This window comes from Ursus americanus, chromosome 24 (assembly GCF_024610735.1).
Source record: "Ursus americanus isolate L20-20 chromosome 24, mUrsAme1.1.p, whole genome shotgun sequence".
NCBI classification, from domain to species: domain Eukaryota; kingdom Metazoa; phylum Chordata; class Mammalia; order Carnivora; family Ursidae; genus Ursus; species Ursus americanus.
Genome location: NC_142150.1, coordinates 37,622,257 through 37,643,195, shown reverse-complemented (window position 1 = coordinate 37,643,195; position 20,939 = coordinate 37,622,257). Strand labels below are relative to the sequence as shown.

General features: G+C 59.8%; 2 protein-coding genes across 5 annotated transcripts in view; one reads left to right on the top strand and one right to left on the bottom strand.

The window, feature by feature from the left end:
- The window catches only part of SYT7 (synaptotagmin 7), a 62,465-nt gene extending 46,220 nt beyond the window's left edge, over positions 1–16,245 (top strand). For all 4 annotated transcript variants that reach the window (XM_045786820.2, XM_045786819.2, XM_087854943.1 and 1 more), the window contains 6 exons: positions 126–261; positions 4,519–4,789; positions 7,745–7,914; positions 8,404–8,518; positions 9,057–9,256; positions 11,318–16,245. In XM_045786820.2, the coding sequence (XP_045642776.1) occupies positions 126–261; positions 4,519–4,789; positions 7,745–7,914; positions 8,404–8,518; positions 9,057–9,256; positions 11,318–11,422 (997 nt within the window). In that variant the 3' untranslated portion in view covers positions 11,423–16,245. The remainder of the gene's footprint in view (positions 1–125; positions 262–4,518; positions 4,790–7,744; positions 7,915–8,403; positions 8,519–9,056; positions 9,257–11,317) is intronic.
- A 2,048-nt stretch (positions 16,246–18,293) lies between these two features.
- Positions 18,294–20,636, bottom strand: LRRC10B (leucine rich repeat containing 10B). The gene has a single exon (XM_045787110.2). The coding sequence runs from the start codon at positions 20,601–20,603 to the stop codon at positions 19,725–19,727; it is 879 nt and encodes a 292-aa protein (XP_045643066.1). The 5' UTR covers positions 20,604–20,636; the 3' UTR covers positions 18,294–19,724.
- Positions 20,637–20,939: the final 303 nt, after the last annotated feature.

Here is a 20,939-nt window from a genome sequence, read left to right as displayed (position 1 = left end):
CAGCTGGCCTGCAGGAGGCGGTGGCTGCTTGGGTCTCAGAGAAGGTGCTGCCGCCACCCCGGCCAAGGTGCCCAGCCCAGCCCACCTCCCGATCCGTGCTCATTCGGATTCCCCCCCACCTCCAGGTTGCCTGCAGGAGGGAAGGCAGTGAACACAGCCCCAGTGCCGGGCCAGACACCCCATGATGAGTCTGACCGCCGGACCGAGCCGCGCTCCTCCGTCTCGGACCTCGTCAACTCCCTCACCAGTGAGATGCTCATGGTGAGAAGCGCAGGACGCCGGGGCCCCAGGCAGGAGCTGGACTGGGAGGCCGGGGGTAGGGAGGGGACATGTGTGACAATTGGTGACAGCGTGGGAGTTGTCCACTCGGGAAGGGCAACAAGCACAGTGACCGAGGGAGCAAGGCTTGGGTTCTTTTCTCAGCTTTTCCCCCAGAACAGGCTCTCTGTGCCTCAGTTTCCTCATTTGTCAAGTGAGACTAAGAATGCCCGTCTTCCTCCAGTCTCTTTCTGGGTTGAGGGGGGTTCCAAGCAACCCTACTCATGGGAGGTGTTTTTAGGATTGTAGGAGGAAAGGCTTGGGGCAGAATACGTCCCCACTCCTGGAGTGGCGTCCCACTGAGGGGAGGTCTGAGGTGGAGCTCCCAGTGGAGCAAGTCTCATGTCCCCCTCTCAGGGACCTCCCCTAACCCCCCATTGCTGGGGGTCAGCTGAGACCCAAAGATAAAAGGAGAGTAGGAACCCCCCCCGCCCCGGGCCGGGGTCCTGATTCCTGGCAGGAACAACGGGGCTGAGGGTCTTCAGGGCACACCCTACTCCACGGGGCTCCCAGCCCTGTGGCTCTTGGGTGTTTCCACCAAGAGAGGGGTTGAGACTCCATGTCCCCCCCCCCTCCCAGTGGCACAGCCATGTACCTCACCTGAGCTGGGGGAGGAAGGGGGGAGGGGCCCAGGGCGAGGACCCCGTGATGGGGCAGCTGGAGGTTTGCAGGCCACAGTCGGAGCTTTAACAGCTCACAAGTCCCAAGGAGGCTTAGGGTATGAGGTTGGGAACCTGGTGTCTGCTGTGTTCCTACCAGATGTGACTGGGGACAAGTCCTTTCTGCTCCCTGGACCTGGGTCCCCTCCCCAGTCTCTCTTATAGAGCCAGGGAAGCAGGCCTGTGGGCTCTCAAGACCTTGCCAGTCATGACATCGTTCAGGTCAGAGTTCCCTTGCCCAGGCCCTGGCACGGCAGCTGCCACGCTCCCTGGGGCCCCAGAGCCCCCCCCCCCCGCCCCCCTTCTGCCGGTTAGGGTCCCAGCCAGCTCAGCCATCCACCCTCACTGCCCCTTTCTATACCAGAGCATCTCCTTAAGATGCGGATTCCCATGGGGTGTCTGGCTGGTTTCAGTTGGAAGGGCCCACAACTCCTGATCTTGAGGTCATGAGTTCGAGCCCCGTGTTGAGTATAGAGATGACTTAGATGCATAAAAGTTTTTTTAAAAATGCAGATTCCCAGTCAGCAGGCCTGAGTTGGGCCCTAGGATCTGCATTTCTCTTGGATCCAAATTAGGGCATCAGATTTTCCCTGTTCTGGAGCTGGTCTCCCCTGGGCCTCTACCCCCCCCCCCCACCGTAGGCCCCTGTGCGCCTGTCCCTCCACTGCCCTCTTGTCCATCTTCCCCACCCATATAGGTGGGCCCAGCCATACTGTCCTCTGGACGGACCATGCCACAGCCTGTCCTGCCTCCCTGCCCAGCCTCTTCATTGGCTATAGCTTCCGGGTAGCTAGGTTCCAAGAAGGAATAGTCCATTCCCAGCCAGCTGGCTGGCCGCTTGCTGCCCCCAGGGAGGAACTGACAGCCTCAGGCAGAGGAAGGAAGTGTAGGCCCCAGGGCCCACTCTCAGTGGAGGTGGGCAGGCAAGGTCTAATTGCCCTGCCCCAGGCCAAAGCTGGGTCATTGTCATTAATGGTGATGAGGAAGACAAGCAGGCCCCAGACTGTCAGAAGCTGGGGTTCAGGGGTCAGGCACCCGCAGCTGGCCAGAGGAAGGGACTGAGGGAAAGGGGTCAGAGAGGAGGCCACACCCCCATCTGAGTCACCCCAGCCCTGGCATGCTTTTTGATACTTGATTCTACCCGAGCAGGGGCTCCCGGCAGCACCTCCCCTGGGGCCCTGGTAGGGGTGGCCAGTCTGGTTGCCATGGAAACAACTCCTCAAGCTGCCCCGGCTGCTTAATTAGGGCTTGGGACTGTGGTTTGCGAAAGCTGGTAACAGGCCCAGAGCCAGGCCCAGCTTGGGCCTCTCATCGCCCAGACCACCCGTTTTGGGAACCAAGAGCCAAGTGACCAGAGGGCCCTCAGACGGGGCTGGGGTCCGCGGGGCTCCAGTCACCAGGGAATCCATCCAGACTACAGAAGGAACAGGAGGGGCAAGTGGTCTTCGCTGGCATTGCCTACTCATGCATGCCCCAGGCTCCCGGTCCCATGGCCAGCAGTGGCAGGGCCAGGCCGCAGAGGGGCGGGAGCCCATTTACATCATCCCAGGAACCTTGCAAGATGGGTCTTACGGTCCCGTTCCGCAGATGCAGAATCTAAGATGCACAGGAGTGAGCTTGGAACCAGCAGCGGGCAGGAGCACAGGGGAAAGCTTCCCGGGGTGGAAGCCACATTCTCAGTAGGCCTGGAGGGGACTTGCAGGGTTGCCTGGATCCGGCCAAGGGGTAGGAGCCGGAGGCACCCTCTTCCACTGTGAGGAAGAGCAGGGGAGCCAGCTCAGCGCCCCGTTCCAGCTCCAGGCAGGACCAGGGTGTGGCTGATGAAGCCCCAGATGCTGGAGCTGAGTGTCAGGGTGAGGGGAGCCCAAAGGACACCCATGACGGCTGGGCACTGATCTGGCCTCGAGTTTCAACTCACTGTTCCCTGATGTGTGACTTGAGGCAAGGTAATCACGTCTCTGCGCTCCCAACCCAACTGGTACATGGTAGTGCCTGCCTCATCCAGACATCGGAGAGAGCCAAAGAGCGCAAAGCACAGGGCGCAGGGCGAGACCAGGCCTGGTCGTTACTGTTCTTAGTGTGATTTGAATCTTCTCACCTGGGGCAGGTGAGTTCTTGCTGGCTTGGGGGGCTGTCTCAAAATTGCCCAGGGATGTGAGCCTGCTTTGGTAGAAAGAGTGGGCTTTCAAGTCAGAGAGGGTCCATAATGCTGTGCAATCTTGGCTGTGTGACTTAACCTCTCTGAGCCAGTCTCCTCAGCTAGGGAGTGGTGATAACTGCCTCGCCCAGCTGTTGTCAGGATTCAGTCAGAAGGTGATGTAAGAGTCTTCCGCCATGGTAGGTGCACCCTATATATATTCTTCTTATCTGTATTATGTAGTATTTCAGAGCCCGGGGCCGCTTCCTAGGAGGAAGGAGGGGTCACAGGGAAGCCTCCTGCAGGGGAAGTGGGGAGAGAAACTGGGCCAGCAGTGTCGTCCTAAATGTGGTACCACGAGTCCCTACTCGGGCTCTCATCCAGTCCCCCGAGGAGCTTTCCGAGAGAGGGACGCTGCCTGGGCCACTTGGACCCCTGGGTCTGGGGTGGGGCCCAGGCAGCCGGGAGAATTCCCAGGTATTCCCATGAGCGGCCACAGCTGAGATTTGGCTGGAAGACCCTCCCCCAAATTAACTCCCCTGAGTTTTTCAGCATCAGCTTGGGAAGGGGACACCCACACCACCCTCCACGTGTATGTCCTATGCGGGAACATACAGGTTCCCAGGGCTTGCCGCTGGGAGGTGGGGGCTGAATGCAGGCGGGGGCCCTTCCTCCCGGCAGTCCTCAGCCCAGGCCCGGTGCGCTGCAGAGTGAGCTCAGGCGCTTTCTGAACAATTCTGTTGCCAGGCCCTCTCCAATCAGGCTCTCTGGGGACCGGGCCTGGGAACCTGTATTTTTAGCATCCCCGCGTGAATTTATGCCTTACACAAATTAGATGTTGCTGCTGAAAACTCGCCTCTCTCATTTCGTAAATCACATCCTCCTCGGAACCCCAGAGAGTCACTTGCCAAAGAAATATCCTGGTAAACTCTTTGGAGATGCGAACAATCTCCCTCATCTGTTCTGGAGCCGGGGCTGTTACGATTTCACAGTGAGCCCCGCTGGGCTGCGGAAGGCAGGAAAGCAGGAGGGGGAGCTCAGGACCTGGGTACACCGATGCAGCCAGGCGGGGGCAAAGCAGTGTGGGGTGGAGCTTGGGGCATGGTCAGTGGGCAGACCCAGGGCTTCCAGGAGAGACTGGGGAGTAGGGTGCACACTGCTGTGGGTTTGGGGGGACAGGAGCTGTCCTGTATCTGCCCCTCCTGTGGGACCTGACGATGCTCGCCCAGATGTGAGTGTGAGTGAGATGGGCCACAACCAGCCCCATGCGGTGACCAGAGGGAGAGCGTGCTCTCAGCGGCTGGACTTGGCTTCAGGCCCAGGGAGGCTTCCTAAGTGTGCTGGGCTGTGGTGGGGGCCCCCCAGAACCCGCCCCAACCCTGCCGGCCTCTCCCCCACCCCCAGCTCTCCCCAGGCTCCGAGGAGGACGAGGCCCACGAGGGCTGCAGCCGGGAGAACCTGGGCCGGATCCAGTTCAGCGTGGGCTACAACTTCCAGGAGTCCACGCTCACCGTGAAGATCATGAAGGCCCAGGAGCTGCCAGCCAAGGACTTCAGCGGCACCAGCGACCCCTTCGTCAAGATCTACCTGCTGCCAGACAAGAAGCACAAGCTGGAGACCAAGGTGAAGCGGAAGAACCTGAACCCGCACTGGAACGAGACCTTCCTCTTCGAAGGTGAGGCCGGTGCTGCCCCCGCCCCGCCCCCAGAGTCCCGTCTCCGCCCCCCCCCCGCCCCTGCCCAGGGGCACACGTGGGTACACGCGCCAACACACACACACACACGCGCGCACACACACACACACACGCGCGCACACACACACACACGCGTGGCTGCTGGCACTCACCCACACAGGCCGTGTCTGCGCCCAGCTAACCTGAAGCATTTTCTGTCTGGCTGGGATCAGGTGACAGGGCCTACTGGAGCGGGACCAGAGCCAGAGGCCGAGGAGCCAAGCGAGGTGGCCCCTGGGGCTTCAGCTCAGAGGCAGGACTCCCCCTGAGGAGGGCAGGCAGGCAGGCGGGGAGGGAGGCGTGTGCAGAACCCGGAGGCGGAGCGCCGGGACTAGTGCAGTGGTATGGCCCAGGCTGTCGGTTCGAAACCCAGCTCCGCCCCTTTCCGGCTGTGTGACCAGGGCAAGTTCCTGAACTTCTCTAGGCCGTGGTTTCTTCATCTGTAAAACAAAGAGAGTAATAGCAAGGACAACTAAATCAGTAAATTGTGAAAGCACTTAAAATACCCAGAAAACCCTTTATATCAGTTTGTTCAATACGCTCGGTCTGTTCCCCCCACACCGCCTCCCCCACATCCAGACACATGGGAACAGCAGCTCTGAACCATGCCCCCGGTTCCTAGAGGCCACGGAGGCAGGTGCCCTTCTTCTTTCCTGCAGAACCCCTCTGAAGGCCATCTTTATCTCTTATCTCTGAGGAGCCAAGGTAACCAGGAAGCTGGCTGTGTTCAGGGAGCCATTTCTGTCCCAAGCCTTTTTGGTGCCTGGACTCCACTTAGAGAAGCCATTATCCTTTCCTCACACGTTTCAGCCAGTGAGAATAAATTCCTACGACTCCAACCGCCAGCTGCCTCGGTGCTCCAGAATTTTCAGTGTGCACCCCAGGGAATCTTCCCCACCTGGTGTCCCAGTCATTTGAAACCCCACCCCTTCTGCAAGGTGACAGCCAGCTCACCTCAGATGAATCGTGGAGGGTGAGCTAGTGCGTGCTTGTGCGTGGGGAGGGGAGGACCCTTCTCCTTCCCAGTTCAGTGTGGCGGCCAGTTTAGAGTTGGGGCAATCAGGGCGAGGCGAGGCTCTCTGGAGGGCTCTGAGGCCAGCTGGTGGGGCGAGATTTATGGGCAGACCTTCAAACCCCTGGTCTCTTCTGCAGACATTTATCCAGCACCAACGATGGGCTAGGCACTGTCCTGGGTACTGGGGGTGCAGAAAAGACCAAGGCACCATTTGGCCCTCAAGGCATTCCTGATCGAATGGAGGACATAGGTGTGTAGATAACCAAGCCATACTCTGCATGGCAGATGCTGTGGGAACCCACTATCCGCGCCCCTTGATGGTGCTGGGAAATATTCCCCAGCATAGGGGCCATTCAGGATGGGTTCCGACGGATGAATAGGCGTTTGCCAAATAAGAGACTCCCTTCTCTGCTGTTGAAGAGAGCTGACTCTGGGGTAGGGACCTCTTGGAGCCTCCAACGTTTCCAGAACCATTTCACCTGAGTCGATGGCAAAGGTCACCTGGGCGGGTCCCTGGGGGGGACTCCGAGATGAGCAAGATGTAGCCCCCTTGGGTGGGAGGAGGAAGCCCTGAAGGAATTCAGGGGCTGGGGGTTTGGGGACCACAGGACTTACTCTTCCAACACACCTGCTCCTGTCAGAAGCAGTTGTGCTTCTAGAGTCTGGCTGAAAGTGCTAGAACCCTCCAGAGCTCTTCCTCTCCCCGCATCTTCTCCACCAGCCAGGCTAAGGCGTTGGGTGTCCTCTCTCTTTCGTGATCACACCGTGGTTCAGGATCTCACCACCTCAGGCCTCCAGGCTGACCTGCACCCCCTGCACCTCCCAGGCTGGCCCCCCCCCGACCAAGCCTCCCCAGGCCCAATGACTCTGGCTTCAGCCCTTCCTCGGGCTCCCTCCCCTGGCTCCCCCTCACCTCTGCCCGCCCCAGCACACTCTTGCTGCTCCATCAGGCCATTTGCCTACCATTTATTCATCCTTTCAAGTATTGATTCACTTAAACAAGTATTTATCGAGTGCCTACTACGTGCCAGAAACAGTGTTGGATGCTGGGATCCAGTGCATGAGGACAGAAATGCCTTGCTGGAAATCCCAGGCTGGTGGGAGTCAGGCCCAAGGAAACAGATGCGTCTCTGTTACATGCATGATGTGAAAAGAAAGTGCTGGAATCTAGAACAGGGGATCTGACCCCACTGGGGATGTCAGGGAGGAAAGCTGAGACCTGTTTCGGCCAAGGCAGGGGACGGAGGTGCCACTGGGCAGGAGACACCGGGTGCTGGAACGCAGGGAAGGAAGCTGGTGTGGCTGGAGCCCATCACTGAGTGGAGAGCGCTCGCAGAGGGGGTCAGGAAAGGACAGCGGGCCAGATTGTACTGAAGGACTCGAAGCCAAGGCAGGGCACGCGGCTTTTACTCTAAGTGCACTGGGAGCCACTGAAAGGCTTTAAGCAGGAGAGTGTCGTGATGCAATTTCTATTTTTAAGGGATCACTCTGCTGTGTTGACAATGGACGGTCGGAGAAGGCGTGCAAGCAGGGGGGTGGTTTGGAAACTCTGGTGACGGTCTAGGTAGAATGCGCCAGCGGCTGGAATGAGGGAGGCGGCCATGGAGGAGGGAACAGCTTTCAGGATCCGTTGAAGAACAGGGAGGACAGGCTGATCACTGCAGGGGGAAGCGTGGTGTCTGGGGACACGCGTCCACCCCAGTTCTGTGTCTTTGCCCCTCCCCTCCACCCGAGGCCTCCTGGGGCTGGCTTTCTGGTGGCCAGACCCAGCCTGCCCTGTGCTTCCCCTCTGTCCCGCTCCTCTCCCGTGATGTCTGTCCGCCAGGCTTCCCCTACGAGAAGCCCCTCTGCCTGGCTCCTCACCCCTGCTGTCTGTCCGCCAGGCTTCCCCTACGAGAAGGTGGTGCAGAGGACCCTCTACCTCCAGGTCCTGGACTACGACCGCTTCAGCCGCAATGACCCCATTGGGGAGGTGTCCATCCCTCTCAACAAGGTGGACCTGACCCAGATGCAGACCTTCTGGAAGGATCTGAAGCCATGCAGCGATGGGAGTGTAAGGCCCCACTTGTGGGTCCCTGGCTCGGGGGTGCTGGCAGGTCAGGGCCGGCAGATCTGGTCTAGTCCCCCTGCAAGCTTGGGAACGTCAGGAGGGTGGTGGGGAAAGGGCAGATGTGCACTTGGGGGAGCAGAGTGCCCACCCTTGGTCTCGCACCAGTGCTTGGCCCCTGGGGGGAGCTGCCTGAGCTGTGGTAAAGGACCTGGCATCTGTTTGGAGAGCAGGGGACCCAAAGGGGGGGGCGGTGCACAGAACTGCCAGGTGAGGGGACACCTGGTGCGACAGAGGTGACAGATGGGGGTGGATGAGCACCAGGCCGGGGCAGGGAGGGCCCTGAAGCAGTGGGGCCAGCCAGAGAGCTCTCTTAACTGTCCCTTCTCCCTTAGTCCCCACACCGCTCCTGTTCTCCCTCCCAGGGGAGCCGAGGCAAGTGGGGGGGACACCTCTCCCCACAGCCCAGGCTCACTCCCAACCTTTCCTTCCCAGGGGAGCCGAGGGGAGCTGCTCTTGTCTCTCTGCTACAACCCCTCGGCCAACTCCATCATCGTGAACATCATCAAAGCCCGGAACCTCAAAGCCATGGACATCGGGGGCACATCAGGTGCTGGGGCTTCTCAACACAAGGGTGGATGGACCGGGGAGGTTCTGGGAACACAACGGTCACGCTGGGTGTGGAGAGCAGGGTTTGAGCTGCAGCACTCGCCCCTGACCCTCTCACCCCACCTCTGGTTTCAACTCTGCTACCCTAGAGCCCTAGGTGGCCCCCCCCTTTGGAGCACCCTCAGGGTCTGATTCATCTTGGACTCTGTCCTGACCAGAATCAGGGAGAAGGGGAGCACTGTGGTGGGAGACCTGGGCTCCAGCACCAGCTCGGACACTTCTTGTCCGTGACCTCGGGCAATACCTGGCCTCTGTGGGTCTCAGTTTCCTTATTTGTGTTCATAATCGGGCACTAGGTGATGGCCAAGGTCCCTTCCAGTTCATCCATCCACTGGTCCCCCGGATCCCTCTCGTTGTTTGGGGCTTTCCTCACCCTCTGGGGAAAGCATACAGCCCCTCCCGCCCCAGCTGCCACTCCTGCAGCGGGAAGGGGATCCTGGGGAGCCCCCGCACTGACCCTTCTTCTACCCATCCCCCAGACCCCTACGTGAAGGTGTGGCTGATGTACAAGGACAAGCGGGTAGAGAAGAAGAAGACAGTGACGATGAAGAGGAACCTGAACCCCATCTTCAACGAGTCTTTTGCCTTTGATATCCCCACGGAGAAGCTGAGGGAGACCACCATCATCATCACTGTCATGGACAAGGACAAGCTTAGCCGCAACGACGTTATTGGCAAGGTAGGGGCCTGGTGGGTGGGGAGACACGCCTGTCCTCTCAAGCAGCAGCAGGGGTAGTGGGTGAGCTCAGGGCTGGGCCAGTCCCCTCCCCTCTCTGGGCTTCCATTTCAGCTAAACATGAGGCGATAGTACAAAATCTTCCCTAAGTGTCCTACTGTGGGTTGGTCAGCTCAGGACAGACCACTGGAAGGGCAGGGAAAAGAGAAAGTGGGAGAAAGATGTGGCTTGGGTCCCCAAAAGGGAGTGTTCTGGACAGGACCCTCAGGCAGGGTAAGGACCTCAGAGCAATGTCACCCAGGTCCCATCTTCAGAGGATGAGCTCTGTGGAGCAGAGTCGGGAGCCACAGTCATACTCCAAAGACCTGGCTTCAGTTCCCACCTCCTGTGCTGCTAAGTAGCTGTGTGACCTCGGGCAAGTCACTCATCTCTCTGACCTCCAGTGTCCCCGTTGGTAAAATGGAGCTAATAGTACCAACCCTACAGCCCTTCACAGGGTAGTGTGAGAACTGCCTGAGATCTGTGGATGTTCTCCTTGTAGAAAGTAACCTCTTCTCATCATAGACTCACCAAAACAATCCATGCCTGGCCTTGAGTTTTTCCAGGATGTGATTCTGTGACATAAACCCTTCAGTTTCTCTACTTTGAAATGTCTATCCCTGTGTTCGTTTATGGTTTTGTTTTGAGAGTTTGGGCTTGGGAATCGGATGGCCTGGGCCCAGCCCCACTCTTGACAGCCATGACCTATCTGAGCCCCATTTCATTTCCACAATGGAAGTAAGACAGTCCTAACCTCACAGTGTGCTGAGATGAAATAAGACAACATGGGCGAGATGCTTAGCACAGTGCTTACAGTGTATGTGTTAGCCGCCATTATAATAAACGTTATTTTTGAAGCTTTCCTACGAAGGGCATGTTTGTCCATCGGAGCGCAGAGCTTTGACCAGGAGCAGTGCAGGAAGCCAGTGATGAGGGCAGGTGGAGGGGAAGGGCAGATGCCAGGAGCACGGGAGGAAAGAATATGCATCACCGAGGGCACAGGCCTGTATGGGGTAAATGAGGAGTGACCTGGGCCCCTAAGGGAAGCAGCTGACCTCAAAGCAAGGCCCCGGGGACATCGCCAGCCAACCTGTGGCCACCAGTGGCACTGTTCCGCAGGGCAGCGTCACCCAGATCCTAGCAGGACCCTGTGTTCCGAGCAGGCCTGCGGCCTCCTGAGCCCCCTCCTTGACGAGCTCAGGCCAAGTAACCGTATCTAATTCGAAGCGCCTTGGAAGCTTAGCCTTTTGGAGTTGGGCGTTCTTGAGAAACAATTATAGCTCCTGCTGAAACCTTCCTACCTTCTGCTGACTGAGCCAAGGTGAAGGAGGATTGGTTTTCACTTCGGCCTGGGTCGCTTAGGGAGCCCGAGGCGTCTAACCAGCCTCCAGTCACACGGCTGGGGTCCAAGCACACAGCTCCACGGGGCCGCGAAGCCGCTAAAGCAGAAGCCAGCAGGGTCGGGCTGGTAGTACAGAGCCGGAAAGGCCTAGATGTACATTCCCCTGTGCCACTTATAAATTCCATGACTCTGGGTGAGTCTCTTCGCCCTCTGCACCTTTGTATCTCCGTCTGTAAAATGGGGATAGCATACCTGCCCATGGGTAAGGATTTGGTGACCCGTGGGTATGAAGCCCTGACCTCCGTGCTTGGTGTGCAGTAAGTGACGAGGAGGTAGGAGCTATCAAAAGTGAGAAGAGGTGGACAGTAGCCAACAGGGCAGGGAAGGGCAGGGGACCAACGGCCTCCACCCCCACCGCAAAACAGGTCAGGAGTCTGATTGGGAAGGGCCAGGCATGCCCAGGCTCCCAGAGGGAGGCACGGCGAGGAAAATAGGTCAGGCTGGCGGGGAGGAAGGAGGGGGAGCCTCTGAGGGTAGGCTGTCACTGTAGGTGGAGGCCCCTTGGTCCCCAGGATCATGACCTTAGGGCGCCACTGAGGAGACGGAGCGTCACCCCCTGGTGGGGGCAGGGGACGAGGCCTCCAAGAGTGTCACTGATGCGGTGCTCTTCCCTCTCTCCTCAGATCTACCTGTCCTGGAAGAGCGGGCCCGGGGAGGTGAAGCACTGGAAGGACATGATTGCCCGTCCCCGGCAGCCGGTGGCCCAGTGGCACCAGCTGAAGGCCTAAGGGCAGCCATGGGAGGCCCAGGGGGCCGAGGGCCCGGGTCCCCATCATGCCCTCACCACTTTATGCACAATGCCCGGCCTGGCCCCCCGCCATAGGTGAGGGGAGGACCCTGAGGGCTTGGCCAGGGAGGGGTCCCAGGAGTCAGTTGGGCCCCGTTTCTAGGAAGTACCAGCCTCATCCTCCACCGGTCCAGCTCTGGGGGAGGGGCTCTGGGAGCCATTTTCCTGCTTTGCCCCTTTCCTTCCTGACTTGCTGATACTAAAGAAGTAGGGGAGAGCGTGAAGGCCGGACAGGCAGACGGGCAGATCCCTCCAGAGACCCGCCAGGTGGGCACGGTCCCCCGTTTTCTTTAAGGCAGTGCCTGGAGTGGAGAGAAGCCGCCCTCTCCCCAGCTCCCAATGTGGGCCCAGGAGAGGGAAGGCCGAGGCGTTTGGCCCCGGCCCAGCCAGGAGAGGCCCATCCGGGAGCAGTTTCAGGTGCCGGCTGGGCCCTGAATGCCAAGGATAGTATATAGCCCGCTCCAGGGTCCTGGAGCTGCAGCCCGTGTACTTGGCGTCACGTCCACCGTGTGTGCGTGTGTGCGTGCGTGCGTGTGTGTATGGGGGTGGGGGCACTCTCACCCTGTCCCTCTGGGGCCGGCCGTGCAGAGAGGGCAGGCTTTCATAAAGTGAGGTAGGGCAGGAGGCCGAGAGAGGTCAAGGCACAGAGCCGGGGGTGGGCAAGGAGAGGCAGATGAGGGGTGAGAGGGAAAATGTGGGGTGGGGGAGAAAAGAGCAGACACGAGAGCCAGGCTGAGAACTGGGCTACCTCCTGCCGCCCCCACCCCTGGCCCTGCTCTGCTCAGAGTTCTCCAGGAGCTCCTTGCTGAGCGACTTCATCTCTGGAACATCATTTCACACCTTTTAGGCACCTACTGCGTGTATCACATTCCACCAGACTCCCCTCCCTTCCTTCTCCAGGGTCGCAAGCTCCCACTAGCTCTCTTCCCATCACCCAGACACCTGCAGCCTTCCCAGATCTCAGATCCCAGCCAAGCTGGCAATATTCTCCATGCTTCCCAGGTTCCTTCCCTGTCTGTGCAGACCTCTGTTACCCCTCTATCCCCAAGCTCGTAGACCTTCCCTTCCATTCAAGGTCGGAGTCTCCGGCCCAGCCTTCTTTCCCCACCGCTCCCAGTCCCTCAGAGCAGCCCTTTCTGCCCCTTTCAGTCCAGGCAGAGGAAGCAGGGAAAAGTTCAGATCCTGAAAGCTCTGAGATTGCCCCACAAAGCAGCTGTGGCTTCTCTGCCTCAGCTGCTGCAGAGACTAGAACTGGCCTCCCCTTGGAGACAGCAGATTCCGGGATGATTCCCGCTTAAGCCTGCTCAGCCCCGCGAGGGTCCTGATACAAGACAGCTGCGGACAGTCTCAAGTCCAGGGGTCCGCCAGCCTGGGCCTGACATTCCCAGCACAGGCCGCCAGGTGGCGCCCGGACACCACGCCTGTGGTGGCGTCCTGGGACCACAGTTCTACCCCGAGAGGGACCTGACCCCAAAGGGGGACTCTGGGTAGGGTCCCCACTTACAGAGCATGGCAAAAGCATGGGAATTGGGGAGCCATTTTCCTTCAGTAGGCTGCCCCTTGAGCTGCCCGTATCAAAATTTATTACATTGGATCTCACACCCCTGCCCCCATCCCCTCCCCCAGGATCTGGAGGAATATCATACTGAGTAGGTGAATCAGTTTGTACGTCGAGGAGTGCTCTTGTAAAGCAAATAGTCACCCACATTTCTTGTAAATCCCAGTTTTTCTGTATTGTAGCTTTGCTTAAAATTGGGGGCCTGCCCCAACTTCAGGGTCCTTGTTGGGCGGGCTGGGGACCAGCCCCCGGTGGTGGGACGGGAGGGCAGCAACTCCGAAGGAAGTGATCAGAGGGTTTTGTGGGAAGCCTTGAAAGGCGAGGGATCTGTCCTCCTCCAACCCTCCCTCAGATCCTGTACCCCTCCTCCACGTGGTGCCAGCCCCGCCCCCGTGTCCCCTTCCTGTTGCGGAGCCTTCCGGGATCAAACCAACCTGCAATGAGTGGGCGGGGCAACTGCGTCGTTTTTTCCCCGGGCCCCACCCACGGGGCTCTTAGCCAATCGTATGCAGAGAGCATCTTGGGGCGGAGTCTGTTCCCAATCTGACCCACCCAGGCATACTAGCGAACCCTGCCTGGGTTTTCCCAATCCCCGAATACGCAGCAGGGAGGCCGGGGAGGGTTGGCAAGTGGTGAGCCAAGGGTCCAGTGGGCTGGCACAGGAGGAGGCACGTGGCATGCGGTGAGGGCAGGGGTGAGCTAGGGCTAGAGGAGAACAAACAGGGAATGGGGGAACGTGAGGATGGGGGGGAGGGCACAGAAGCCCCACCACCATCCCAGGACCTTGGGCAGATCACCCACACTCCCGGGGCCTCAGTTTCCCCATCTGTAAAATGATGGTAATAATACTTCACCTACCTCATCGGGGAGGTTGTGAGGCCACCGTCGCCTGACCTGGGGCTGAGGCAGAAGGACTGTGAGGGTGCTACCCGGGAGCAAAGTATTATTACTGTAGCCTGAAAGCAAGGCCCGCCTGCCCCTCCCCCTGTAGAGTCTCCAGGATAGCCGAGGCCGGCCTGGGCCCATCTATCTCTTCTCTACTGTGTCCCAGGTCCCTTCATGAGCGTCATCTGCCATCTTTGTGGGCACCCTAGACTTAGTTGTTATCTTGTTCAGGTATCGTCTCTTGTGACCCTCTCCCTACGTAACCGCTGTACAAATCCCACCTGCCACAGGACCCCGCACCTGCCCCCTGGCGCCAGACGCCAGGGAAGGGACAAGGAAAACAGCCACAAAAAAAAAAGCCGAGGGGGCCCCCAGAGCCCCCTGCCCAGCTGGGGCCCCAGGGGTGGGGTTGGTGGCCACTGTTTGTATTGTATTGGAGTCCTTGAGTGCAAGTGTTTTATTTAATAAAAAAAAAAAAGAGAGAGGGAGACAGACAGACAGAAACCCACTATCACAAGAAAAAAAATTGCAGCAAAGAGAAGTGAAGAAAAACTGAAGGAAAAAAAAAAGGAAAAAAGAACCATCCAAAATTTTTCCACTACACGCACCCTCTAAGCCAGCAAGATTTCCTCTTTGCAAAATCATATTTTTGTGGGAATGGGCCCTGCTTTCTGTGGCAGGGCCCGTTCTGATAAATAAAGGATCGTGACAAAGTAGGGCCTCGGCTGTTTCCTCCGTGGGTCCCAGCCCTACCTCACCTCCCAGGGGAAGAGGCAGCAGGGCGAGGGGGTTGGGGAGCCTGGGTTTGAGTCTCCCCTTGTCACCTTTGGGATTTGGCTTCACTGGTGATGAGGCTCTCCCTGAGCTTCCAGCCCCTCCTCAGATCTAAACTATGAACCCACCAGCTGCCCAGAAAGCAGGAGAGCAGCCATACTTCCCGCTGAAGCGAGGCTCGTCGGGAGTGGAGTCTCCTTGAGACCCTCTAGCTCAGCCAGCCCAGCATTACCTCCTTCGGTTCCCAGGGGACCGTCACCACCCTCCAAGGCGGGTCAGACAATCCAAAGCGGGATCTTCCACCTTGCCTACCACCCCCTGAATGCTGGCTGGCCCGTCATGGTTTCGGACCAGCGTCTTCTTCCTGGTCCTTGCGGGGACCGGGAAAGAGCTCCAGGTCTGTTGGCTGGATCTTTGGCCTCTCTCCACCCTTTTCCGATTTAGTCCTTTAGGATTACAAGAGTCTTTCCAACTCAAAAGAGGCCATGGCCAGTCCCAGTCTGAGGAAACTGGGCCCTAGTGTCTTTCTTCTCCAGCCACCGTGGTCCCCGGGCAAGTGACTTCCTTCCCCAGGACCAGTGTCCTTAGTTCACAAAAGAGCAATAACCATCCCAGCCCATTCCCTTCCCTCCACACACACAGCCCGGGGGAAGCCGAGGCCTGGCCGCTCTCAGGGTACTTCAGAAGGAAGGTGCTGCCTCTGGAACAAGAGCGCCTCTGTTAGCGTGTGTCCACCCGCTGGCCTTGCCCCCCTCCTGAGTGAAGGGGGCCACCGCGTCCCTGTACCCCAGCACCAGGGGTGGGCAACTGCTTCCCTGCGCGACACCAAGAAGCCACCTAAAGCTGCCTGCCCTGCCCCCTTCCGCCCCCTGAATTTCTGCCTACCTGACTTCAGTGTCCCATTAGAAAAGCTGATTTTCTTCTTTTGGCTTCTGATCTCTGTCCCAGAGATTAGAGGGACCCCTAAGGTCAGGTAAGTAGCCTGCAGAGCATGCCTTGCCAGAACTTCTGTTCAAGATCTCTCTGGAAAGCTGGGCCCGAAAGCAGGACCCCTCAGCCTGGCAGACGCGGCAGACCCTTGCGCGGAGCTCAGGGGCTCCTCCTGGACTTTTTGCCTGGTTAGCCCGCCTTCACCTTGTTGGCTCTCCCCACATCCTTGCCTTCACCAAGAGATTTGCCCGTCTCTCCCCGCGCCCGGGACCCCTGTCCTCTGGTGTGCTCTTCCCCACGCAAGTCCCTCCCGGACGCTACTGCTTTCCTGAAGGCCATCCTGGGCCACGTCCTGCTCTCTTCTCCCTCCCCCACAAAGACAACGAAAGGACAACGCTTGAACATGCTGTGCGCCCCAGCCCGTGGCTCCCCTGACCATCCGTGTCCCATGAAGATGCCCCGCTCCTTGTGTCTGTGTCCTGTGTATGTGTGTATGTGTGTGTGCGTTGTGTCTTGTTTAGATTGTAAGCCCCCCCTGGGCAGGGACCCCTGTCTGGAATACATGTTTTGTGTGGCACGCCCAGGTGTGCTAATAAATGTCCATCCTCAGAACCAGAGTGCCCGGGTGTCTTCAGGAAGCTTTGGGACAGGTGGCTGAGCAAGCCAGTGTGGTGGCATTGGAGGCAGGGAGGTGCTTCTGGGCAGGGCCCCCAGTTCCCAAGCACTGTGTTCTGCTCTCCCAAGCTCTAGAGGGTGGGTGGGAAGCAGGGGATGACGGTAACAACGTTTAAAAAGGGCACACTCGTGTGCATGCGTGCATGCACACACACGCGCATGCATCTCTGCCGCTCTGCTGGCCAGGTCTGGCTACAGGGAGGCTCTGGGAGAGGACAGGGTCCCACCCATTCCACACAGAGACATGACCATCTGCTTAGAACAGTGGGGATCTCCTGTGGTGTGGATTCAGCACTGGGTTAGGGGCCCGAGCCCCAGGGATGAGGCTTGACCCTTAGCCCTCCATGCCCTTTGCTCACTTGTCATCACGGTCACCACTGCCTGGCCTCCGGCTCGGATCCCTGACCCCTTGGCACATATACAGCTCTTGGAGAGCTTCCTTGGTGTGCTCCCCTCAAGGCTCACCCACCGCTGACAGCCCCGCACCAGCCAGGGCGCTGCAGACATGGCCGCTGTTACAAAGGCCCCTCCAAAGTCTTCTCCCCTCCCCCCTGCTCCCCCAAGGCCAAGGGAGAAGTCACAGGCAATTAGGTGGGGGGTGAGCTAGGACTCCCAATACCGTGCTCTCTTCAGCACTGAGGGGATCTGTGATGCCCAGCTGCCCTTGGCAATGGCCCCCTTCCTACCCTGGTCTCTCCATTTCCAGATGGAGACCCAGACCCTTGCTAGTGCTCTCAAGGCAAGAATCCGCACCCACTTTAACCAAACTGTCTCATTTCCCAAGAGGAACTGGTTCCTGGTGGTGGAGGAAGCTAGTAGCAAAGCCAAGAACTGGGCTCCAACAGGTTCTTCCTCTCCCTGGAGAGAAACTCAGCCTTGGCAGCCCCTGCTTGGCTGGTGAGTGGCCATGGAGAAGGGTGCCATGTTTGACGGTGTAGAAAGGCAGGGGGCCCTCTATGCCTGGACACGGCCCCGGGGGTACACATGGGGCATTCGCCTCACCTCGAGTTCTCAGGCAGGTGCAGCAGGGGAAGAGGTGCAGGGAAACACACTAATGAGAGGAAGGAAATCTGGGCTATGGGGGCCATCGGTTATTCCAGGGTGACCGTGTCTCCTCCCACACCCCAACTTCCCCTACGTCTAAGATTTGCACGAAGGAAGGTAGAGAAACAGGGGGTTGCATGGAATTCTGAGCTGTAACATCGCATCCAAATAAACCCCACACCGTGTGTGCAGATGGGGAAACCAAGGCCCAGGGGACCACGACGTGCTCCAACTCACTTGGCCAATAGCAGAACTAGGACTGGAACCCATGCCTTCTGATTCTGGCCCCAGGGCTGTTTCCTGTATGACCTGGTCTGAATCATGGAGCAAGAGGACAGTCTCTGGTCGGCTGTGGTTCCTACCTCGAGTGGTCTTGAGATTTCAAATTCCTTCCTCCAAGTTCCCAGACACCAGAAAGGCCCACTTCAGAGCTTCAACCAGGGGAGCAGGGGCAGCCAAGCCCCAGACCCCTCATCCTTCTGGAGCAGCAGGCAGCCTCCAATCTTCCCCACCCACCCGCTCCTTCTGTCCATTCAAGGCCTTCTCTCTCACTTACAAGACGACGGCTCCCAGATCCATCCCAAGCCTCCCTCTAACCCAGGCCCAGCCCAGTGACCAACAGAGCTGCTGGGCCGGACCTGACCTTTGGGCCTTGTATGCCATCAGCCCTGTTGCCACGGTGATAGTGGCCTGGCAGCATCTTCTCATGGGAGATGGGTCTCTAGGCTTGAGGCTTTATGAGGTTCTCTTTAAATCTTTCCTTTTTTTCCTGAACAATGAGGGGAGAAAGTAATACCATGACTGAGTAAAAAAGAGATAAAGAGGGAGAGAGCAAGAAAAAGGAAAACGGAGTGAGGGATATGGAAGGAGGGAAGAATAGATACATGGGGAGGGGGGTTAGTACCAGTGAAAGAAGAGAGAAAGGTCAGCCAAGCTTGAGGGGGATTCAAATTATATTAAGAGCCGGGACCTACAGAGCAAGCTGGAAAGGACAGAAGATGGGGTGAGAGGGGTTCCTGGCGGGCAGAGTGAGCGAGAGCAAGACAGGAGCCCAGCCTCGAGCAGCCAAAGCCATTTGTAACAGAGGACGGCACTTGGTCCCCAGACAGGACACAACTGTGGGCCACAGCCTGCCTAACGCAGGGCTGGCGCACATGCACAAGACCACAGGGCCAGAGGGAGCCCGGGTTCCCCGCGGCCATGGGACCCAGCGCTCCCAGGGCTTATAAATAAACAGGCATGTGGGAAATGCACATTCTTTCTCCAAGAAATATAATTTATGTTTACAGCCAGGTTTTTTTTTTTCTTCCTAAAGAAAACACTACCATATGGGGCCCCTGCCCCTGATGGTGTCCCTGAGTGTCCCCGGCCCTGGCCCCCTCCTTCCGTTATTGCTTGGATGGGAAAGATCTGGCCCTGGGAATCGCAGAGCGACACCCCACTCCTCACCCCCTGAGGCCGTCCCTGGTGGCGGAGTGGAGGCACACAGTGCTTGTCCCATGCCCCACGCCGTGCCAGCTACCCTGGCTGTGCCCATTTAAGGGAATGGAGAGTGCAGGCAGTGGGAGAGGCTCTGGAGCGGCCTCCCAGGGCAGAGAGCCTCTCTCCTCCGTGCAGGAGGCCCTAGAGGCACAGTGGCTTCTTTTCAAACTGGACAGCTGGAAGGCTCAGGCTGTGGGGAAGGGAGAGAGAGCTCTCTTCTCCCAGCGAGATTCCAGGCACAAGCCGAGAGAACAGAACAGAATCAAAGGCGGGGGTGGAGACCCTGCCTTCTAAGCGCCCCCTCCCCCATGCAAGTTTTAGGGGGGCCTGGGGAGGGAGGTATGTGCGATGGGCCCCAGTGGAGGGGCAAGGGCAGCTTCGGTGTTAGGGCCCCAATCCCACTTTCCCACTTCTGTCCTGGGCACTGGCGCATGGCCCAGGCCCTCCTCCAAGGACAGTTCCGGCTCCCATAGGCGTGTGGTCCACCCCAGAGGTAGCAGCTCCTGCACCAGGAAGGGTGGGTCTAGGAGATCGAAACTCCAGGAGGAGGAGGGCTGGTGTGGCACCCGGGGCATCCAGACTCAGCCAGAGGTGGTGATTCCGTGCACAGAGCATCTCCCCTGTGCTGTCAGTGACTCTGTCGGGCTGGACAGAGCCAGAGGGGACTAGACTGAGCCAGGACTTCCCCGTCTGAGGACTGCCCAGAGACCAGGCAGGTGGCAGGTTGCTTACCAACCAGGAGTATGTGCAGATGGCCCCCAGGCCTGCCTGTCCCTACAGCTCGCCCAAAGTGCCCCCCCCCCCACTGCCCCAAGGTAGGGGTCTGCCGTTCCCACAGACCTTCCCAGAGCCTCTCCTCCCGGAATGGCCGAAGTCCATCACCCAGAGCTTAGGCTCAGGTACCCAGTCCTGGAGCGGCTTCCAGGGCGGGGAGGCTGCCCCCGGGGGGCCCCAGAGCCCGGGGGCCACCGCCCCCTATGAGTAGGTCTTCTTCCTCCTCATCCTCAAAGGCCCGAGCTGGGCGCCGGGGCGGCGGCCGGGGCGTGGGCTCGTCGCGCTCGGCCATGCGCTCGACGGCGCCCTCGCCCACGAGGAAGACGGTGTCGGCGACGCGCGGGGGCCCAGTGACCGGGTTGTGGTCGTAGGAGAAGACGCGCAGCGCGCGCAGCGGGTGCAGGTCGGGGAAGCCGCCCAGGCGGTTGCGGTCCAGGTCGAGGATGTGCAGGCGGCCCATGCGCAGCAGCGCGGGCGGGAACTCCTCGAAGCGGTTGCCGTAGAGCCACAGGCCGCGCAGGCCCGTCATGCGCGGCAGCTCGGCGGGCAGCGCGCGCAGCCGGTTGTCGCCCATCTGCAGCGACTGCAGCGCCACCAGGCGCAGCAGCGGCCGCGGGAAGCGCCGCAGGAAGTTGCCCTCGATCCAGAGGCAGCGCAGGCTCTGCAGCTGCGCGAAGTCCGCGGGCAGCGCCAGCAGCCGGTTGCCGCCCAGGTAGAGGCGCGTGAGGCGCGGCAGGCGACACAGGCCGTCGGGCAGGCGCTCGAGCTTGTTGAAGTCGAGCGCCAGGATGCGCAGCTCGCGCAGCTCCTCGATCTCCTCGGGCAGCTCGCGCAGCCCGGTGCCGCTCACGTAGAGCTTCTGCAGGCGGCTCAGCGCGCACACAGCGCTGGGCAGCCGCCGTAGCCGCCTCCCGCTCAGCTCCAGTTGCTGCTCGCCGCTGCGCAACTGCTCCTCCGCGTCCGACGGCAGCTCGTCCGGCGTGGACTCGGCGATGCCCATGGTCACGGGCCCCGGCCGGGGCCGCCGCCGCCGCCGCCGCCACCGCCGCCTCCGCCTCCCGGCATCGCCCCGCCCTGGCCGCCCCCGGGCCTCCCCGACGGGGCCGAGGCCGCGCCGGCTCCGGGGCCCCCCGCCCCGGCCTGTCCCTGCGCGGGGAGGGGGGCCGGGCCGGGCCGGGAGGAGGCGCCCGCTCGGGGCCCCGCCGCCGCGCGCCGCCGCCCGCCCTCCGGCCTCCCCCGCTCCCTCCGCCGGAGGCCGACTGGCTCGGGTTCGCGCTGACTTGCGGCTCCGAGACCCGTCGCCCTGGCAACCCCCGACGCGTGTGCTGCTGCCAAT

What these genes read in the sequence shown, in the direction of transcription:
- LRRC10B (XM_045787110.2), bottom strand. Translation starts at nt 20,603, where the DNA reads ATGGGCATCGCCGAGTCCACGCCGGACGAGCTGCCGTCGGACGCGGAG.